Source organism: Puma concolor, chromosome B4 (genome assembly GCF_028749965.1).
Source record: "Puma concolor isolate L17-30 chromosome B4, mPumCon1.1.hap2, whole genome shotgun sequence".
Lineage (NCBI taxonomy): Eukaryota > Metazoa > Chordata > Mammalia > Carnivora > Felidae > Puma > Puma concolor.
Genome location: NC_141673.1, coordinates 38495690 through 38517947, shown reverse-complemented (window position 1 = coordinate 38517947; position 22258 = coordinate 38495690). Strand labels below are relative to the sequence as shown.

General features: G+C 36.5%; 1 protein-coding gene across 1 annotated transcript in view; it reads right to left on the bottom strand.

Moving 5' to 3' along the window:
- The window catches only part of LIN7A (lin-7 cell polarity scaffold A), a 127888-nt gene that overhangs the window by 32016 nt on the left and 73614 nt on the right, over positions 1-22258 (bottom strand). Inside the window, exons 3-4 of the mRNA XM_086712735.1 lie at positions 9890-9961; positions 7348-7557 (exon numbers count right to left, since the gene is read on the bottom strand). Of these exons, the coding sequence (XP_086568861.1) occupies positions 7348-7557; positions 9890-9961 (282 nt within the window). The remainder of the gene's footprint in view (positions 1-7347; positions 7558-9889; positions 9962-22258) is intronic.

Below are 22258 nucleotides of genomic sequence, written 5' to 3'. Positions count from 1 at the left end.
AATGAGGGGGACCACACCACCGCCTGCTCAGGGTTGCAGCATATACTGGATTGTGGTGCCTTGTGTGTGTCATTCCAAAGGTGCCTGGGATAAAACAACATGATCGCATTTCTCTTGGCTTCTTGACAATGGTGAGTGGAGTGCCACATGATGCCATCGGAGAACAAAAATTTTCAGTACTTAACTGGAATTCCAGCTTGCACTCCTATTTCGTTACAACCCAAACAACCTCCTACTTAGCTGCCAAGAAAGGTAAAGAATCTGGAAATGACTCCTAGACAGAGAAAGGATGGGAGAAGAATAGCTTTTCCTCGAGGCCTCGTAGCCTAGAACAGACTTGGGGATCCTGGTGCCAGGCCTCTAGGGAAAGCAAAGACTGAAGCTCAAACTCTCTGCCTGCCCCCTTAGGTCTGTGCCTGCTCCCCTCTAACAGCCAAGCAGACCTCGGCATCGAGTGTGGATCAGTCCGGGCTGTAATTGGCTGTTTAGGCCACACTCTAGACTCTGAAATTTCTATGTCTGGCATGGAGTGGAGGAAAGGGTTAGCCAGATATAGAACAAGTCAAACACATTCAAACTAAACTCTTCAGGCCTCTTCAGTTTTCTGAGCCATTTGAATTCAAGTAAACTCCTCCTTTTTCGAAACATTACTATTTTTAGGAACGGTTCTTAACTTTGGAAACGGTAAAGCCCCTTGTGAGAATCTGAGAAAAAGAACAGATCCTCTCCCCATCAAGAATGCACTTACATAAACCCATAAAGGTTAAGAAACTTTGATGTTTTCTACAGATACATAAAAATACTAATTTATTAATGGCTAAGGTATATACTTACTTTTAAATTACAATGAATGAGGCCAGACTGCCTGAGTTAGAATTTCCAGTTCTATCATTACTTGATTTCTCTCTCTCTCAGTTTCCCTGTTTGTAAAATGAGAGTACTAACAATGGCACCTACCACAAAAGATCATTATGGGGAAATACTAAATGCATTACGTAAAGGGCTTACAATGGTGTCTGGAGTTCAATGATTCTGTATGGAGCCTCGACTACTTACAGGGACTGTTCTAAGGCTGAAGATAAGGCAATGAACAAAAATTACTGCTGTCAACGGGTACACATTTTGATGTGGAGCTTAAATTTTCATAGAAATCTTAGTGCATTTCATAGTAATTTTAAAAATCATTTTATTCGTGTTTTCTCTTCATTCAGGTAACAGGTAAATAAGTTTTTCATGCAGATTTCCCTTCTGGGATGCTACAGCCCCAGAGAGCTCAAATCTAAGGAATTCTCACTTCGCTTCATCCACATCCCACACCTGACAGCCTTTCAGCATAAATAATTTAGACTGTGAGTACTCACCCTTAACTTGGCACAGGTAATTTATAAAATGGGAAAAAAGCCAAATTCCAGGAAAACAATTTATTCTGTTCCATCCCTAAACTTTTAGTCATTCATCTGTTATGCTTAAAAATCAATTAGCGTTGTGCATACACTGTAGCAACAGCTTCATTTAGGATTAACTACAGAGCTAGGCGAATTCAACTGCCATTTTCCCACCAATGATGCTCTAAAAACATGCTTGGATTTCAGAGGCTAATGAAAGCCTCTTTTCACTGTGACATATTTTTAAAATTCTCATGCTTTTATTTTATCTTTCTGTCTGCCTTCTGCTTCCCACCTGCCCTCTCTCCCATCAGTACCAGTAGGGCATCATATTTCAGGTTGATTCTTTCGGACTTTCTCTGTTTAAAACAAGATTATTAGGAAAGGTTATAGATTTATAGGAAGTTGAAAAGGAACAGACAGGGAAGTCTGATGTACCCTTTACTCAGCTCCTTCCAATATTAACATCTTACAAAACTACTGTATAATACTAAAAACAGAAAACTGACATTGGCACAATCCACAGAACTGACTCATATTTCATTGGGGTTGACATTGTTTGAATTTTTATTTTATTTATTTTTAATGTTTATTTTTGAGAGAGAGAGAGACAGAGACAGATAGAGTGTGAGCAGGGGAGGGACAAAGAGAGAGGGGGACACAGAATCTGAAGCAGGCTCCAGGCTCTGAGCTGTCAGCACAGAGCCCGAGGTGGGGCTTGAACTCACGAACCGTGAAATCATGACCTGAGCCAAAGTCAGACGCTTAACCGACTGAGCCACCCAGGCGCCCCCAGGTGCTTTTTAAATAACTAATTATTACATTTGGTAAGTATCAGTGATGATCACAGTAAAGGCTGAAATTCAGTTTGTGTGTATTTCATGTGGGTTTCTGTGTATCCATTTCTGTATTTGTGTGTGTGTGTGTGTGTGTGTGTGTGTGTGTGCGCAAGCGTGTGTGTGTGAGACAGAGAGAGAGAGAAAGAGAGAGAGAGAGAGAACAAATTCTGGCCCTACCCATTTCATGAGACTGTTCTAAGGAACAAATGGGAGAATCTCTTTTGTAAAAGCTGTTCGTAAGTTTTAAGTGCTAAAAAAACAAAAAGTATTAGATTGTAGTAGATTTCTAATCTGTTTAGGAAAAATCTCTCCTTAGTAGTGTACACAGAGAGTAGGTGGAGCCCACTTACCTGTATAAGGAAGGGTGTGGGTGGTGTGTATAGCAGTGTCAGGAAAATCCCATCGAAGGGCATAGAATCACAGCTACAGAGTTAGAAGGGACCAACTGTTCCAGCTGTCTCTACAGGACACGTGTTCTAAAGTACTCCTTCGAGGTGGTCTTCTAGTATCTGATTAAAACCTCAAATCATGGGCACATAATGTTTTATGATTCAGTCTTTCCCTATTCATAGAGTTCTATGTGTTTAAAAGCTCTTTAATATAATAAACTGAAATCTGTCTTCCTTGTGGCTTTTACCAGGGGTCTTGGTTCTGCCATCAGGCACCTGACACAATGCAGGACAACTGAAGACAGCCAGAATTCCCCTGAATATCCTCTTCTCCTTCTAAACAGCTCAAGTCCTTCTTTAACCTGTTCATTGTATACAAGCCTTCTCATCTCCAGATGAATTGAACTGTCCTCCACAAGGATGGAACCCAGATTGGAGCACAATGGGGTGTGAGCTGAAGAGCACATTCCAGAGCACGACCAATCTCCTTCGATGTCTGTACACTGTATTTGTATTATTAGCCCCTATGCTCACATTAACATGTTTTTGTGATTTTTTCCCTCAACTAACTTCCCTAATATTCCTCTTAAAATAAACTGAAATCCCCAGGATTTTGTTTGTTTGTTTTTTCAGGTTTTGATGGTTAGCCATTCTTCCCTGATTTTGCACCTATGTAGCAAGTTTTCTGGGCACAGGAGCAGGATTTCATGTAGATTCTCATTAAATTCGGCCTATGCTACTGTTCTACTGAGATTTTTTAATATCTGGAATCTATCACTAAATTTATTTACTGTCTCTGCTGGCTCCACATTGGCTGCAGCCTTTATAAATGGTTCTTTAGTCCTTCTCAAAATTGCTGATGAAATACTTGGGCATAAAAGGGTGAAAAGAAGATCATTAGGAAGCTATAAATTCAAACTGTGACATTTTGACCTTCTGTTAATGTTAAATTTTAATTGAGCATTCTGCTGTTTTTACTGAGGGTTGACCTAAGAAGTAGCCCTATACAAAGGCCTCTGTATTTTCTATAAAATTGCATTAGGTGATTCAGTGTCTCATCTGTAAGAATCCCATGGGAAATTTCTCTGGAGCTCAGGAATACAAAAAAAAAAAAAAAAAAAAAAAAAAAAAGCTTTCCTCCCAATGATAGCTGAGCTTGTATGAGTTTCCTTCTGTTTTGACTTCCAAGATACTAATAGAGACACGGAAAAACACTTGCTCAATTGCTGTATCTTCTCTTTACTTCTACTTATTGATTTTTCCCCTCTTTCCATCATCCTACTTTACTACCTAACATGCCATGTTAACAGTTCTGTATGCACATATTGTATTTTCACCAAATATTGTGATATATCCTTTCTAAAAGGAGGCAGGGAAGAAAAACAAACGTACATAATCAAGACATCCTTTCAAATGTCTTTTCAGATAAGATCCCCGGAATAATTTCTTCACTTTTTAAGTGGGACTTTAGGAAACTTTTCCCAGAGGTCGTGTACTGAAATAGTTCAGGCTTGCTTCAGCCCTTCAAATCACTTTCTTCTAAAATTTGTTCTCGCTTCATAATGACATGTTCTGAAAAGCTTTCATATTAATTTCCCCATGTGGTACTTTAAAGTGTAAGAAGAAATAATTTGATCATTTGCTAAATCTTTTCTCTTTTTTCACTCTTCCATTACAGAGTTGTTACTTTTTTTTTTTTTAAGTACGTCTATCTGACTGAAATTTCTACTGAAAAGACTTCTGGATTGGGTTTTAGAAGCAAGGCCAGGTTCTTGCCTGGGGCTAACCACTCTGCATGACTATGAGAAATGCATGAAATTTCTCATTTACAGAATAAAAACTACCTCTTGATGAACATCTGAGCAATACTGGGTACTGTTAAAATGTATATAACTTACTTCCAAAGATTCTAAAATAGGTAGTTTATAATATATAGTTTGATTATATGGATGTACAATATTTTTTTAAACCCCAACTTCAGGAGCTTAAACCAGTCCAGGGTCGTCTGCAAAGCACTAAATCAGTTAAGCAATACTCCAGAGTTTGGCTACCACAAAAGCATTTGTTATACCTATTTCAATGAACAAACGAAGCTTTGCTTATTAGCAAAAATAGGTCAGAAATGGATTCTCATTCGTAAAATCAGTGACTCATTAACTAGCATGGCAAATGGAATGTAAATGGTAAAATTAAAAGTGTTATATATATGTGAAATATTAAAGACTTTTGGAGACGTTGCCCACCTTTGCAGGAAAAGAATGCAAAAATCTTAAGAAGGCTCATAGCCCATACCATAAGATTAGTGGCCTAAGTTTGGTCACTAAACCTTCCTATTTCCAACTGCCAGTTTACTAGAATTTCTGGTTGTCTGAGGCTGAATATAAGGGTAACAAAATCCTGGCCCTGGAATGTTGTTTCATCTGCCTCAGTAAACCTTTTTTCCAAGGTAATGACTGGAACATCTGAATGGACAGAGAACTAGAATTTCATCAGCTTATGACAGAGGCTGCATGAATGCCTTTTTGCTACTATGTTTGCTAAAATATGCTTACACGTATAGCAGAATTTGCCTCAAGATTTTCTTTCAACGAGACTAGCATTAACAATATCATAGGGCTACTGCTAACCCTCTTCAACCTTCTTCAGTAACCACACTTACTTATCAAAGGTGTGTGTGACTGGGGCACATGGGTGGCTCAGTTGGTTAAGTGTCCAACTCTTGATTTCATCTCAGATTATGATCTCACAGCTGTGAGATCAAGCCCCTCGTCAGGCTCCATGCTGGTCATGGAGGCTCTTAAGATTCTCTCTCTCTCTCTCTCTCTCTCTCTCTCTCTCTCTCGTTCTCCCTTTTCCTCTGCCCCTCCCTCACCCACATTAGCTCTCTCTCCCCTACCTCTCTCAAAAAAAAAAAAAAAAAAAAGAAAGAAAGAAAGAAAGAAAGAAAGAAAAGAAAAAGTCTGTGGGACTAAATTATCACAGTACCGCTCTTAAAAGATGCCCTGCCTCATTTTAATCTTCATCAGAGCTTTTAGTTACTACTCCCCTTATTCAGACTAGGAAATTCAAGTATAGGGGATATTAATTTATAATCACATGAACACTGACTGATAGAGACTGATGAGTCTGATTCCACTCTCCAATACCCCCTGCAGATAAAGCCACATGTTCATTGCAAGGAATGGATGAGAGATTATGAAATGCTGATAGCTGCGCCTATACACGGGTTAATAAACACAGGCTCTTTAGCTCCTTTAAAGATAGTTAAAAGTCAACCACCTACTACATTGAATTCACTTATATCTATTGCTGCTTCATATAATCACAATTTCTCTGACTGTGTTTTTGGTTCTTTTTTGTACTTTTCATTTTTAAAAAATCTATACTTTTTTTGATGTACCCAATATATTTAGATCAATTGTAATAAATTCATACACCGAGGCACAGATTACTTTGTGAAATAATTGCATGACCTAGCTCCAGAACCGTCTACTGGAAAGTTGGACTCTGAAATTATCAGCTGGAACATGCTTTGAAAAAGTCATAATTACCTAAAGGTCAATAAGAAAGCTCATCTCAAAACATGGTTACATACAAAAAAGTGAATGAAATGGTAGTTTTAGAATTGGAATTCTGAAGTGATATAGAATATTCATGGATTAATGATTTTGATGTATATCAGGGGTCAGCAGAGTTAAATGAGTAGTTTTGGGTTCTACAAAACTGCTAGTCATGCTAAAAATAAAAAAAAAATTATAAACAAAATAAAAGATATAAATACACAACAATTTACCCCATAGTTACCAATATCACATTCTAAAAGCTGTTTATTTTGGATATTGTGTTCTGAGCAGAAATCAACAAGGTCACAAATAACCCAGGTCTAGTTTATTTATTAAAATCTTAAGTCCTTAGGGAAAAGATCTTAGATTAATACAAACATAAACATTGATGTGTTCTTATTTAAACTTCTGAAATTTATGGTTTTAGATTATTCTTAGTACGTGTAGAGGTTATGGGGAGAAAATTGTTCTTTTCAGATAAAGTTATTTCTTTAGCAGGTCATAATTACATGTGGAGGTAATGGCATCCAAAGAATATGAGGTTATGAACAAAAAAGTATGTTCCTACTTCTACTTTCAAATGTTACACATTTAATCTACCTTAACTTCATGTCAAAGTCAAAATATATATGATGAATAGATAACATAATCAAACATTTTTGGGGAAGAGGTTATTATGTTTTTATCATACTATAGCTGTACATTAAGGAATTATCTGCGCATTCTTTTTCCATGTGCGTTATTTTTATGTATATTAAAAATATCCTTCCTCTTTAATTAAAAAACACAGGATGAGGAGTTTTGTCGTTATTTTTAAAATGCGTGTAATTGTTTATAGTAATTTGAATAGAAAGAACCTTGGAGTTATTATTATGCTCTTCTAAGCATTAATTCAACTTGAGTATCATATGGGGGAAAACTCTACTAGTTGGGATAATTTCTTGGGATAGTTTTCCAACTAGTTCACACTTATCATACCCGAACAGATGAAAATGAGACATAAAAACTATAAAATTATTGCTTTTGTAGGGTTAATGTCCATCAATGCTGAGGAAGCTGTTTGGACACAAAATGATGATTTGTTCTAGGATTTCAACATTGACTTTAGAAACAGCAGGGGGCAAAAAATGTGCTTAGGGGAGAAAAACCTCCAGTTATTTTATGAACATACCACTCCGTTCACTGATAGCAGCTGGTCTCCCCTTTTGAGGCCTCCGTGTCTTTCGGCCACCCCTCCAGGAATGATGCGGGAGATATAAATGGGGGAATTTTGCTCCTTTCCTCCCATCACGTTAAAACCAAGGCCTTCATCAGTCTTTGGCAGTTCGACTACCCGAGGGTGGGAATGGCCTTCACTAGCTGCAAAAGCTGCAACTGTTGCCTGAAAGAAAAGATGGTCATTTGGTAATACAACGAGGGAAATAAGGCTAATCGTATGCTTTGCAGTGCGTAGGATCAGGCAACTCCTCTTATTTTTATAGCATTCTCCTGTGAAAGAAAGAACAAGATGGGGCTGTGGGGGCGGGGTGGTGGGAAGATTCGCTTCATTTAAACGTCATCTATGACTCCTTTGTTTGGTAAAGCCCTGCCTAGCTATTCCCGGCTTTCTAGAGCTTATCCATTATGATACAAATTTCCCTTCTTCATAAAAATCTTCCCCAGTTACCTTAGTTAGATGCAATTCTTCCTTTTCTTGGACTCCAAAATAGGTTGCGTCCTCATATTACCTTTATACGGTACACATGCCATAACTGTTATGTATACGTGTTGACTATGAGCACCTGAAGGGCAGAGATGATGTAATCCACTTCTCTGTAGGACACCCAGTCTACCCCGGTGCATGTACATGAACGTTTATTCAATGTGCTTAGAAGCACTTATACGTGTATACTCTGGGGAATACATATATAATCTTGCTATTGCCAGAACACTGGCTTGGCACATTTTGTTTTTGCTTTTGTTTTTTGTTTTTTGATTGAGGATACCTAAAAGCAAATGAAAGCTAAAATAGGAAATAGATTCAAACGGATTATTATTATTTCACATCAGTACTCTGTGTTGTTATGAGAGGTCCTCTTGTCTGGTACAGATGTTTCCCCCTACATTTTACATTAATATTTCAACTCCTACGGCAACGTGGGCAAAATGAGCAGCTCATGGTTCTAAACCTAGATGTACAAAATATCATTTAATGTGGACGTCATTTTATTTTAAAATTCATACATGAATTTTTAAAAATAAGCTGGAAACACAACTTACCATTAGTTCCCACCCCTCATGGAAATAAAATAACAGCATTTAAGTAGTTTCTATCAAGAAAAGATCCTCTGCCTGCTTCTTATTTTCCATTTCCATTAACCTGACTTAACCACAGTTGATTAGATGCCTACTATAAAGTGATTTACTCAACACTTTGAAAATATTGATTGCCAACGACTGTACATTCTTTTCCACACACAGCATTATCACATCAATTGAGCATTATGCTACTGTCTGCATTTAGTGAAGTTTAGTGAATGATATGGAAATAATGGCTTGTTTTTAGCTACATGCATTTGCTCATGCAAACCTCGTCGTCATGCATAGATTTTAATGGCTGACATGGATGCAATGCAGACAGCCCAGAAACAACCAGAAAATATTGTGCTATTGCAACATTATGCTGCTATCCTGCTGTTCTACATGAATAAGAAATGAGAATGGTAAAACACTACATAATTCACTTTCCCCTTAATTAAACCATGTAGGGATCATTTTTCTGTGTGTGTTCCACTTCAGTACAAGCAAAGCATGATGTAACGATAATAATACCCTCCTTTTGCCTGGGTTAAAAAAACCTTACAAATCTACAGTGTTCAGTTACAGAATGAAAACTAAGAAATCAGGAGAGAAACCAAACAAGAGGTGATGTAACACAAAAGAATTAAATGGAAAATTCTGATTATTTTCACCAGTTCTTATTTCTTACACATTATTAGAAGGATAAGAGCTTTTAAAAAGCAAGCTGTTGTGCATCGATTACAGCACTTCTGTTTGTAAAATAAGAACTACATCAGTAATTTTAGTTTAAAACTACTGTTTCCTAATGGTCTATTTTCCAGATAATTTCACTATCCTATTGCTATAAGCTTACCATTCGTGTAAGATTTCCATTAGATTTCTCTGCAATGTCTGGATTTCAGTTTTTAAAGAGCACACGTGGTCACTCTCACAAAAGGTGACAGGCTTTCCCTTTAGGTCAGTGTCACATTCTTTCAGCAAGCTACCCACTGCTCAGCTGTATACTTGGAAGGATCCTATGTCAGTGGGTCTCAGGTGAGTTCTCCTCATGTCTAACTCAAGTCAAAGCTTTCGACTTGTGCAAGTAAATCTTCATGCACTGAAAGGCAAACAGGTTCTTTTGGATCAAAGGAACGTGTCAGAAAACCATGTATTATTTCATACAATGAACCAGTAGATTTGCTTGTGCCAAATGGACAGTTAGTGAGTTTAATGAAATCATTCTCCTTTCTTAAGCTACAGAAGCAGCAGAAACGTTCAATTTTCCATTAGGATTTTTACCTGGGAAGCAGTACTGGTTCTAGACTCTGGGCTGCCACTGATGTCTAAATTCTCTTACAGTGTACACACGAGAATACCTGAAACACACACGCGCACAATCAATTACTAGATCACTGGGGTCAAATGTATTTTTAAAGTTACTCAAGTCTTACCTTTGCTGTGGCCCTGGCACGGAATTCAGGACAGCCATTAACAGTTATCGTTTCATGCATATATTGATACACCTAAAATGTTCACATAAAAAAAAAAGAATGTGTAAGAACATTAAGAGCATCAATTCTTTCACTGCAGATAGGATGACAAATTTTCCTTTGTAAAACAGAAATTCTCTGTTACAAACTGATATAAGTCTGAATCAATTATGCTGATGATTTGGACCCCCAAAAAATCTCTCCTATTTGGTGGGTGAGGGCTGCAGCAGAGAAGGCAAGCACTTATTATTTGGTTATCTGTGTTCATCAGGTATACAAACTCGGATACTTGATTTTATAAAAGCTACTTTGTCCGTAAAAATTTTTACCCCTACATATAGTGCCTTCTCTCAAATATCTGATAAAAATTTTATATATAAAGCTGTGTAACAATATCTTTTCCTTGCCTATCGGAATGTATGTTACCTTTTGTGACACATATTCATAATTCATAAATATAGAAATACAATGATATCCAGGAGCAGGAACAAGTGAAATAAGAGATTTTAGCACTAGTAACACAGAGCAACCTATCAGCTCTGGTTCATGTTAACGTTTAAATGAAATAAAAAAAAATACAGGTAAAATCTGGACCCAAAATGATATTGTAGAAAGCACATAGGTTTTGTTGACTAACGGACCTAAGTTTCAGCCTTGCAGTATAATTGAGGGACTGTGAGGTCCTGGCAGAACCACTTCACCATGTTGATTCTCTTTTTGCCCATCTGAAAAATGGGTAAAGAATATTTATTTCGTATGGGTTTCATTTGAAATAATACTTTCGAGGCACCTGGCACCTAATAAGCACTCCTTAAACAGCAGGTATTATTATTATTTATGATTTTAGGCACAACTACAAAAATTGTGAGTAGAAAAAAAACGTTTTCCTTCTAAATTGTCAGGGATGGGATTACAAAATCTGTATATCGGTGGCAAAATAAATTGCTTCATTATAAATAACTTACATATACAGAATGACTCATAAAGGACAGTTTGAGAAGATAGAAAAAAATAACAAGGTCAAGTATGTTAGACTATATGCCCATTTTAAAGATTTAAATAATAGTCATAAAAATCAACTGCATAATGTGCAGAGGTAAAAGTCCATTTGGGATTTCGCTGGGATATTTTTTGCGATTGGCCCATTAACTATTTTGTAAAAGATGAAATAGAAAGTTGCAATCAAAGATTTTTTTTCCTTTCTATTAATCATATTTTCCACACTTAAGTCCAAAGTTATTAAAGTGAATTCAGAATGTGATTAATACATCCATTCCACAACCATTCTTTGAGTATCTCTGACCAATCTCTTTCCAACATTTCTTGGCTGGCTCATCATTTTTCAAATACATTTGGTTGAATCTCCATCAATGCTGACTCATCTTTCCCAAGTAGCATGTCTGGGAAAAAGACAAAGTGGTCTAGACTAAAAAGGTAGGGGCACTATTTAGAATCTATCAGGTAGGCTGAAACTTCACTAAATAACTGGAGTATATACAATTTTAGTGAGAAATCGGAATGAAAAAGGAAGAGTTTTCCAGGAAAGCATTTGTGGAGCCTGGGACTTGTTAATGCAAATTTTCTAGGTTACCAGAATAGCTGCTTAACATGTTTCCATGTTATTTCCTTGAAAGTACATCACTTTATTTTGCAGAAATATCCCTTCTACAAATAAATTCCACTTACTTGATCTTACAGCCCATTTGGGAGGAAGATTTTCCTTACTCTGCTTTTCTTGTTAAGAAACTCTTTCAAATCTGGCCCTTCATTCTGTCTTTACTCATTATATCTTGCTCAAAGCTCTGCATTAGTGTCTTAATTGGGTTTTCCACCACCAAACACTATTGACTTTAGTTATCATTGTCAAGTACCTACCTGATCGTGTCACTACCGAGCTTTTGGCTGTCTACTGCCCTTGGAGTAAAGGTTGCAAAGTCCAATGCCCACACGAGTCAAACCAGCAATAATAATGCAGAACGTAGCCTTTTCTCTAGTTTTATTCCCCAACTTCCTTTCCTCCATCCTCACTATTCCCCAAATATACAATGCCTTCCCAATTGCCTAGGCCTTTGGATATGCTGTTTGCTCTGTTTGGAATGCCCTTTCATTTGGCAGAATCTTCTTTAACCCAGTTTAACATGATGATAAAAGACCCAATTCAAATTTCATTTTCTCTGTTCATTGTTCCCTGCCTCCTCCAAGCAGAGAAATTTCTCCCTCCTTGATTTTGGACCATTTGAATTTTTCTAGGGACATCTTGATTATCTTTTCCAGGGAAAATGATATATTTACGTGCATCAAAGTATGTTTATGTAGACAATCATTTGCACACAGTTAGGAGATTGTCATCAGCTGATAACAGCAAAAACTAATTTTGTAAGCTCCTAAAATAAAGAAATAAAAATTTAAGAATAACTATCCTTAACATTCTAATTTGAACTGTGAATTAAAAAGTGGAGTATGCAAGAGGCAGTACGATGTACAGATAATGCTCAAGTTCTGCAGTTGCCACATATTAAGTGTATGATCTCGGTCAGTTACTTGACCAAGTGCAATGTTCTAATTTGAAAAATATGCCTTAGAGTTGTAACTAACTTCTAGGTCTGTTAGGAGGATTAAATAAGATTAGAAAAGTTTGCAGCATATAGTAAGTTTATAAAAAATAGCTATTATTATTACTATTATTATTATTAATATTCAATGTTTCCCAACTTATTTGACACTGGGATCTTTGGGGAAGAATCTCCTAGGACTAGCAGTCCATGAATACATTTTACAGAGAATTGATGGAAGACTGTAGTTCTTGCCTGGGGCGTTTCTGCACCAATTTATTTGGCAATGTTTGGGACGTTTTGGGTTGTCACAAATGAAAAGCAGGAGAATGCTACTGGTATGTAGTATTAGAAGACCAAGAGGCTGCTAAATATCCTACAATGTTCAGAGTAGCCACCTGTAACAAAGAACTATGTCAACATGCCAATAGTCTTGAGATCGAGAAACCCTGAACTAAGAAATCATGCTGCATCATTTCTTCTTATACATAATAATTAGTAGGCCATAAAAAGACCCTTGCATAGCAGTGAGTAAAGGATCTTGTAAATAAATTAAAGGGTCTTATTCAACAAATACGTCTTGAAGTAAGTAACCACAAGTCTGGTGTGCATTTAATGAGGACTTACTGTAGGCCAAGCATAATGCTAAGCATTTTATATCTAAGAGTTCAGTCAATGCTCACAACTTATGATTGAGGCCCTCTACACACAAGGAAGCAATCACAGAGATGGTAACATGCCTATGACAACACAGGTAGTGGCAGATCTGGTACAGAGATTCATATCTAATTGCCTCCAAAGTCTTTCCTCTTTCAACCACATCAGGCTTTCTTATTAAGACAGCATCGGACTACTACCATTTTGGTTGCACTGAGGAAACAAAAACTTGGAGATGTCACAAGTATTTATTTATATTTTGAATAAAGGTATCTAGGTTCAACATGACGCTTATCAGTATACATGTGGTGGCTGCAAATGTACAATACAATTCAGAAACCAACAAATTCATCACTCCCAATGAAAGTGAAATAGCATTTTTAATAATCTTTTATGATTATAATATACTATGATTCAAAGAAAGAAGTCAAATATTATTTTTAGTGTTTTCTTTTGTAAAGCACAACAGATTCTGCTTAGTCGGTTTTTAAACACTGGCTGACATGGTCTAGTTAGAGAGTCAAGTCAGAACTTGGAGACATTAATTCTATTTCCATTGGTTATATTGTCTTGTTAAAGTTTCTTAGCTCCTCATTTTCTAGGGACAAAATGTATCCCTACCTATCTTACTTTTCAAGGACAAGTGTACAGGTATTTGTAAAATTTTGAAGGAAATTGTTATAGAAAGCTAAAGTATTTTACCAGATGCCCTCAGAGAATTCTTAAAAGGAAGAGAAAATGGTTGTGTGAGCTTCAACAGAGGACAGTGGGGCTTATAGTTTCCAGAATCACTTGGGTCTCCAAATTTCTGGGCAATGTCAGCTATAGCAGCATTTTAAGCACATTCCATTGGTAAGATAGGTTAATTCCTAGTGAAAGTTGAATAATTTACAGAAACTCTTGTACACAGTTTGAGCTTACATTTTAGTATCAGTAATTTACTGACTTTGAATAAATCTCACAGATTCAATAGCATTTTGAATATTTGGAACTTATTCCAAGCTATCGAAAATTTACAAATATAGATCGATTCAATTAAGGCAATGGGGTTGCAGTCACTTGATTCAGAAAGTTCGTTTGTTCATTCGTTCTGCTAACATTCGTTTAGGAGTTACTCTAGTCAGTGTGTCAAGCACCTGGACCAAAATATGAAAGAAAAAAATTAAAGGCATCTTCTAAAACTTTGAATTAACATAAATCTTCACTATAGAAGGGCTTTAAATTTTTTTTTAAGTTTATTTATTTTTTTGAGAGAGACAGAGACAGTGCAAGTGGGCGAGGGGCAGAGAGAGAGAGAGAGAGAGAGAGAGAGAGAAAGAATCCCATGCAGTCTCCACACTGCCAGCACAGAGCCTGAAGCAGGGCTCGAACCCTACAAACTGCGAGATCATGACCTGAGCCGAAGCCAAACGCTGAATGCTCAACCGACTAAGCCACCCAAGCACTCCAAAAATTTTTAAATAAATAATATAAATTTTACTTTTCTTTATATTAAGAAAGCAAATAGACTACTTTTTCTAGATGGAAATTTTATCACTGAGAGAATAACAAATACAAATAAAGTAAAAGTTACACTTTTACTTCAACTTATTTACCAACTGTACAACAGAATTCCCATTTAGATAAATTAAGCTGAACAGCTAAAATTCTAATGCAATAAGATTTTTGCTTCTGAGCTTTCATTTACACACAGGTTATGTAGATAATATCAAAATATAAACTTTACATTGAATTATTCGTTTTGATTCTGTACCCTGATTGGTACAGAGAGGTAGGTATGGGATGATAAATCTGTATTATGAGTTTCTCATCCTGGTTCCCTTTTGTGTGTGACTTTAAGTGACCTACTATCTATGCATCTTAGTTTTCCATTATGTAAAGCCCTATCTTCGAGAGGCAGTCAAAGAAGATAAAGTATGTGGCTTTATAAACCATAACCTATTATTCTTATTAAATTCTTATGATAATAGCTACTATGTTTCTATTATTACTATTACATGCATGCCTAAAATGCAATGGAAGCTACACCTTTAGAATTTAGCTGCTTGGTCAGCAAGTGTGGAAACACCTTGAGTTCAAAATTAGATTTTGATTGCTCTGTCTTCTGCTCTTACACTTTTACTGCCTTTTGTATTTCGTGTTATTTTTAAAAAATTTTTTTAATGTTTTTATTTATTTTTGAGACAGAGAGAGACCGGGTGTGAGTAGGGGAGGGGCAGAGAGAGAGATAGACACAGAATCCAAAGCAGGCTCCAGGTTCTGAGCTGTCAGCACAGAGCCTGATGCGGGGCTCGAACTCATGGACTGTGAGATCATGACCCGAGCTGAAGTCGGACGCCCGACTGACTGAGCCACCCAGGCACCCCTGTATTTCGTGTTATTTTAAAATGGCTGTGTGAGGCAGATACTAGGTAGGCTCACCTTGCCCAGCCCCCATTTTCAGCCTCCTCCTCCTAGCACTGCCTCGCCATATGACCTAGTTCTTTCCAATAAGAATTTAATTGGAAGTAGGTGAGAGGCTTCTGGAAAAGTGTTGTCCTCTTGGTACAAGCGCTATCCTTTTTCCCTTCCTTACTTTTTGTTCTGAGTGTGAAGATGGTCAGCTGTAGTAGCAACCTACGACTGCAAGAGAAAGGCCAAGAAAAAGTGTCTATATCAGCTCTGATTATGTGGAGCTCCTCAAACACTGTAAGCAGCTGCCTTTATCTCTCAACTTGTAATGAAGAAAAATATTTGTTTAAGCCAATGAAGTTGCATTTTCTGCTAGTTTCAGCCCAAAGAACTCCTGATTGCTGTATTATTTAAGTGAATGTTATACGGAACTGTGCTATCTTTAGAGTTTGTTTTCTTTGAGCCCCCTCCAATTCGAAGAGTTGTATAATTTGTTCACTAGAAATTAGTGAAAATTTGTTAATGTCAGGGTTTGGAAACTGAGAATCTGACTAAAACATAGTTTAAAAAAGTAGAAACTAACTCTCAGGAAAACTTTAAGAAAATGAAAAAACAACTTGATTAGGCAAAAATGTTTGTAAAACACATATCTGATAAAGGTCTCATATCCAAAATATATAAAGAATTTTCAAAAGTCAATAGTAAGAAAACAACCTAATTAAAAATTGGATAAACTCCTTGAATAGGCATGTCAGCAAGGAAGATCTATGGGTGGCAAATGTGAAAAGATACTCATCATCAAAGATACTCAATATCACTAGTCCCTAAGAAAATTAAAAATAAGGCCATAATTAGATACATCTACACTTTTATTAACATGTCTAGATTTTTTAAAAAATGAACACCTTGTATGGGCAAGAATGTTGAACAACTAGAACTCTTGTACATTGCTGGTAGGAATGCAAAATGGCACGGCCACATGAGAAAACAAGATGAACAGTTTTCTATATAGTTAAACCTACACTTACCTTAAGATTCCCTTATGTATTTCTAGCTATTTATACAAGATAAATAAAAATGTGTATTCATGCAAAACTGGTATGCAAATACTTACAGTAGTTCTATTCATATTCACCACAAACTGGAAACAATTCAAATAGCCTTCAACTGTGAATGAATAATTAAATGGAAGCACACCTGTACAATGGAATACTGCTTGGCAATAAAAAGGAATAAACTACTCATACATGCAACAATGCGGATGAATCTCAAATGAGTATTGCTTAAGTGAAAGAAGTCAGACTCTATGATTATTTCATTTATATGACACTCTGGAAAAAGCAAAATAATAGGAACAGAAAATAGATCAAAGGTTGCCAGAAGCTAGGGGTGGGGATGAGTTGACTACCAGGCATAAAGAACTTTTGGGGGGTGCTGGAACTCCTATACCTTGATAATGGTGATGATCACATGATTGCATGTCATAATTAAAAGTCTCAGAATTGTACACTGAAAAGAGGAAATACCAATACTCTATGAAAATTATACTTCCATAAACCCAACTTTAAAAAAAAGAAAATAGTTTTAGATGAAAATATTCTGAAACTTCATCAGGATTTTGGAAATTAAAAATAAGGGCTTTGAAACACAAAGACCTACCTATATTTAAGATATGTTTAATATAATAAAAAGATGACATTAGCTCCCATTCCTTAAAGTTTATAAACGTGGAAAGCAACATATACTTTAATGGAGGGTAACATTTCTTTCAAGTACAAGATACTCCAGAGATTTTGTAGTGCATCATTGTGAACAGGCTGGCTACTGAAATGTCAATAGAATTACAATTAGGATACACCCCTCTATATCAGTGACTGCAAAAAAGAAATAAACCTTTCAGTAACCATGAAAAATCAAAATGTCTAACATTAGACCAAGGTACTTCAAGTAGAAAGACAAATGATCAGAATTATTAGAGCAAATTAATGAGGAACAAAGTCCAAATGGGAAAATGATATGGTCCAAATCCTACCACATTATAGTGGTCATTAAGGCTTGTTAAATGTATAGTTTTTGTTGAAAAAACAAGCAAGAATGTATATTTTTAAAGTAGGAAAAAAACCAATATAAGTATTAAGACTTTGTAGGGGCTCCTGGGTGGCTCAATCAGTTAAGCATCTGACTTGATTTTGGCTCAGGTCATGATCTCAGGGTTCGTGGGTTCGAACCCTGTGTCTCGCTCTGCGCTGACGGCACGGAGCCTGCTTGGGATCCTTTCTCTTTCCCTCTCTCTGCCCCTCTCCCACTCATACGTGGACATGTGCTCTTTCTGTCTCAAGATAAATAAATCAAAGTTTTAAAAAAAAACACTGATATTTGTATCTATATTTACAATTTTTAATGGTTTTCTTAATTTTTCAGATTTGGAAACTCAGATAAAAGTGGAATAAAGGAAAGTTATTTGATGCGGTATCTGATTTTAAAATATTTAAATATTCTCATAAATTCAAAGTAAAATCGATTCCTTCCGTGCCCTTTTATTATTATAGGCCACCTGGCTGGGTGGACAACATTTATAATATTAAGCCACAATATATTTATCATAATATAATAAAAAACACGGCAGGTTTTCTGAAGGCAGAGTTTAGGCAGGGGAAGAGGTATCTATAATGAATTTGTGGCTCTAAATTTAACTGCATGTAGTGGAGTGGGTTTCATCCATGCAAAAATAAGTGCCCTGATATGAATGTGTACACTGTCCTTCATATGGCTGGAATGAAAGAGAAGTAAAGCTTAAGTTGCTGAAAACATAATCTGCTTATTTTAGGAGGTTTTGTAGAAATAATTCCAAATCAACTGAAAATTGGTTCATCTATTAATAATGGAAGAAATAATCCAAAAAGTATTTAATTTTTGCCTTGAATTTGTCTTCCATTTTGGAAAAATGGCAACCATAAATAAATGCTGTGTACTTAGAACTATAGCTATCCATGTATCTATCATCTATAGTTTCCATATAATTTTGTAGCTGCAGAAACATTTTGTTTAAAATTGTAGTGTTGGAAGTCCTATAAACTAAGGGATTTAAGGTGTGAGACAATGTCTAGAACCAACCATTTTGTTTGCAAAAAAAAAAAAAAAAAAAAAAAAATGACCCTTACTGGTTACAAGTCATGTCTGCTATAATTAGACCATCAAGCCTCAAACCAATCCTGTGAAAGTCCAAGAAGGATAAAATTTCCAGAGAAATGTCTTTTTCTACATTTCTGTATGGCCATCAACTTTAGTGAAAACATGCCACCCACTGGACAAGAAAAATATTGACAGGTATAAAGAAGCAAAGGACAATACATCTCTATTAGGTTGAAATGATTTGCAAAAAACAGGTCAGTCATTAAGGCAGACATTTGATGGTATTACTGGTGAAATCAATATGGCAACTGATATTGCTTCCAGAAATGGGCCATCGACTTGAAGAAGCATTCCTCCTTGGTTCATTGACAACTATGCCATGAAAAGTACTCTTTATGTTCTCAAAGCAGGAAGGGGAAGTTAAATGGACTCTGCAGTTTTTAGTCACAAAGGACACAAAAGACCTTTTTTAGGCAGTATGCTTCATTACTTCATTACTATTTTTTTCAACCATGCCGATGCAGTATATAGTAAGTGCCTTTGACAAGGCAGCATTTCCTTTTAGCACTCAAGAAAAAATCTCAGTTGACACTCTCCAGTGCAACTATATTGTTTTCAAGAATCAAATCAGCCTTACTGTAGAGCCTCCTACTTCACTTGTATCCTGACAAAATACATCTGACAACTAAGTCATCAATGGGATGGCATTACCTATAACTAAAAACAGAAACAAACAAACAAACAAACAAAGCACTGAATTTGAAGATCGAAAACAAATATGACATTTTGGGACGAAAACCTTCTGGCCCTCCCTCCCACATGTTAGTCTCTGCATCCCAGTTTTACTTATTGTCCCAATACCCCCTGGGAAGGAAGGCCTACTTGCTCATGCAATTGGTCAGCAACCAGGAACTGTATTGGGCCATGATTTTACTAGAGGTATTGATAGTATTTCTAAAAAGTTAGCAGTCATGAGACATACCTTCATCCCTTACTGTATCTATGTCACAAGAAATCAGGCAGGAGTTGCCTGCTTAGGGTAGATGTAAATGGTCCTGTTGTTTTCTATTCTACTTTCTTAGGCCTAACCAGACATCTCAGATTCAGAGTGGAGGAAAGTTTGGGGGGGGGGGCTGTTATTTAGGTGTCTGAGCCCAAGCTTCATTATCCAATCTATATATTTGGATATATATAGACAAGTTCAGTCTAGACTAGACAGAACTGCACTAGAGAGGATTTGGGTACTTCCCATACAATTAACAAAGTGGTAATTTGTTTTCTCCTTCGTTTTGGTCCTTTCATCTAGCTTTCTTGGTTGCTAACTCCCTGAGAAGGAAAGGTGAAATGAAGATTTGAGTACTCCTGGACCACTAGCTATGACAGCATCTCAACAGCACTGAAACTTCAAGTCTATCTCCCACAATCCACGTGTGTATGCCCAAGTTCAACTACATGACTCAGACTTTCTGCTGCAAAGTGATACATGCCATTCATGACTTACTTTAAAGGACACTAAGTAACCTACAGCAGTAGAAAAGCTGAATTGAAAGGGTCCATAATTTGTGACCAATACCATGTCTTAGAGAATTTATGTGAAAATAGCATTACTATTGCAAGTGATCTCCGATGCTTAGAGTTAGATGAAGACTGGGAATATTTTGGACAAAGTGATGCCTTTAAATATCTACCCACCTGCCTGGCCAAGCTACAAAGGAACTAGGAGCTTTTCTGAAATAGTGTGTATAGGTTAATTCTAATGAGAACACATTAAGAAAGTTCTCCAGCACTCTACCTCCTAACATATGTGGGAGGGATGAAAGGATCCTTAAGGAGGGTATTCTGAGACCACTTAACAGGGAGGATTAAACGCCCCCTTGTGCCTGACAGTAAATGGCACATCTTTTTATTTGCTTTTGGTTTTGCAGGGACTCAGAAGGAAAGCATCAAAACTATTGGTATGCTACATAACACAGTCCTCAAGTCTCTATCAATTTTGAAATTTCCAGAGGTTATTTATATCACTCACTTTAAGTGAATTAAAATGACTATACTTATACTTATTTCCAAAGGCAAGAGAAAATACTTTGTTCAGTTTTATAGTTTTGTAACTAATTCTTCTATTGTATAAAAGCAGAATAATTAGTTGTAAAACCATAAAACTGAAGAATGGCTATAATTTTTAAAAATGTGTAATTAGCTATTAATTTCTCTACTTATTTTTATAATTGGTTTGTATTTCCTAGTGGGTTCTTTACACATATAACTTTCATGAGGTAAGACAAATTAAATTCCTTGTACAAATCATTTAATAACTGGAGGAAAAAGTGAAATCATAAATAACAACATTTCCACAGAGTCCAAATGGCAGATGGCCAAGCCACCAGGGAGAAATCTCTTTCCTTATGGTTGTCTAAAAAAGGATTCCCTTTAGGCAGCTGTTCCCATCCTGTCCTTGTTACACAGCCAGAGTCCTCTGTGACAGGAAATGCCTGAGCAAAATGTTGGGAAGATGTCATTTCCAATTAGTATAACACCATTCAAAGGGACTGGATTATCTCTATTTTCATATTTGGGGTAAAATTCAAATGAGGTTTGGGGTTTAAAAACTTGTCTCTATATACTGATTGGATGAAGATGATGTAAAATCTCACTGAGGATCCCAAAATGCTAGGATATTTCTCAGTGAGGTTAAAATTTATCCATGTACTTAAAATTCTGCAAGAGTTGTAAAGTTAGTTTTTACTTCCAAAAATAGGTCTTTATGTGGTCAGTGAATTAATCATTTTGAGTCAATTCAGTGTATATTGTCATTGTCACAGGGATCATATGAACTCATAAGTAAACACTAAAGAAAAAATTTAACTCAGTTATTAAAAGCCAACCTGATTACTCAGTTGTTTGAGTTAAAATTATTATGGCTAATAATGGGTTTCCAGAGGTAGTAGTAAAAATAAGGGATGCTCAATTAAATTGGAATTTCAGACAATGAGCAGATTTTTAGTTTAAATGTGTCCCACACAATATTTGGGACATCATAAATGAACTGTGATGGAAAAGGAGACTATTATAGTTTGGCAGGCAGGAAGTGTTGGATGCAATTCAGAGCAAATTAGTGGATACAATTAAGGAGTAGACCGAATGGAGCTTGGTGTTGGTAGGCTCTGGGTGAGAAAAGATGGAAAGAGGTCCAGGTTGGAGGTGTGGGCAGGCATGCAGGATAATGGGTTTGACTTTGGATGATATTGTATGAGCTGCCTTGTGATCTCCAAGAGATGTTCAGCAGACACCTAGATATGTAGATCTGAAGATCAGAGGAAGAATATAGACTGTAAGATATAATTTGTGAGTGATCTACTCAGTTGGCAAATGAAGCCCTCTGTGTATACGCTAACCTCTAGGAGAAATTTAGGGTGGGAAGATAAGGAGGTCTTGAGGGGCTCTGATATCTACTTAGGTAATTTATCAGCCAAGCCTTAGTCTTATTTTATTTTTTGAGAGAAAGAGAGAGTGTGTGCACACTTGCACCCGAGTGGGTGAGGAGCAGAGGGAAAGAGAGAATCCACACTTAGTGTGGAGCCTGATGTGGGGTTCAATCCCA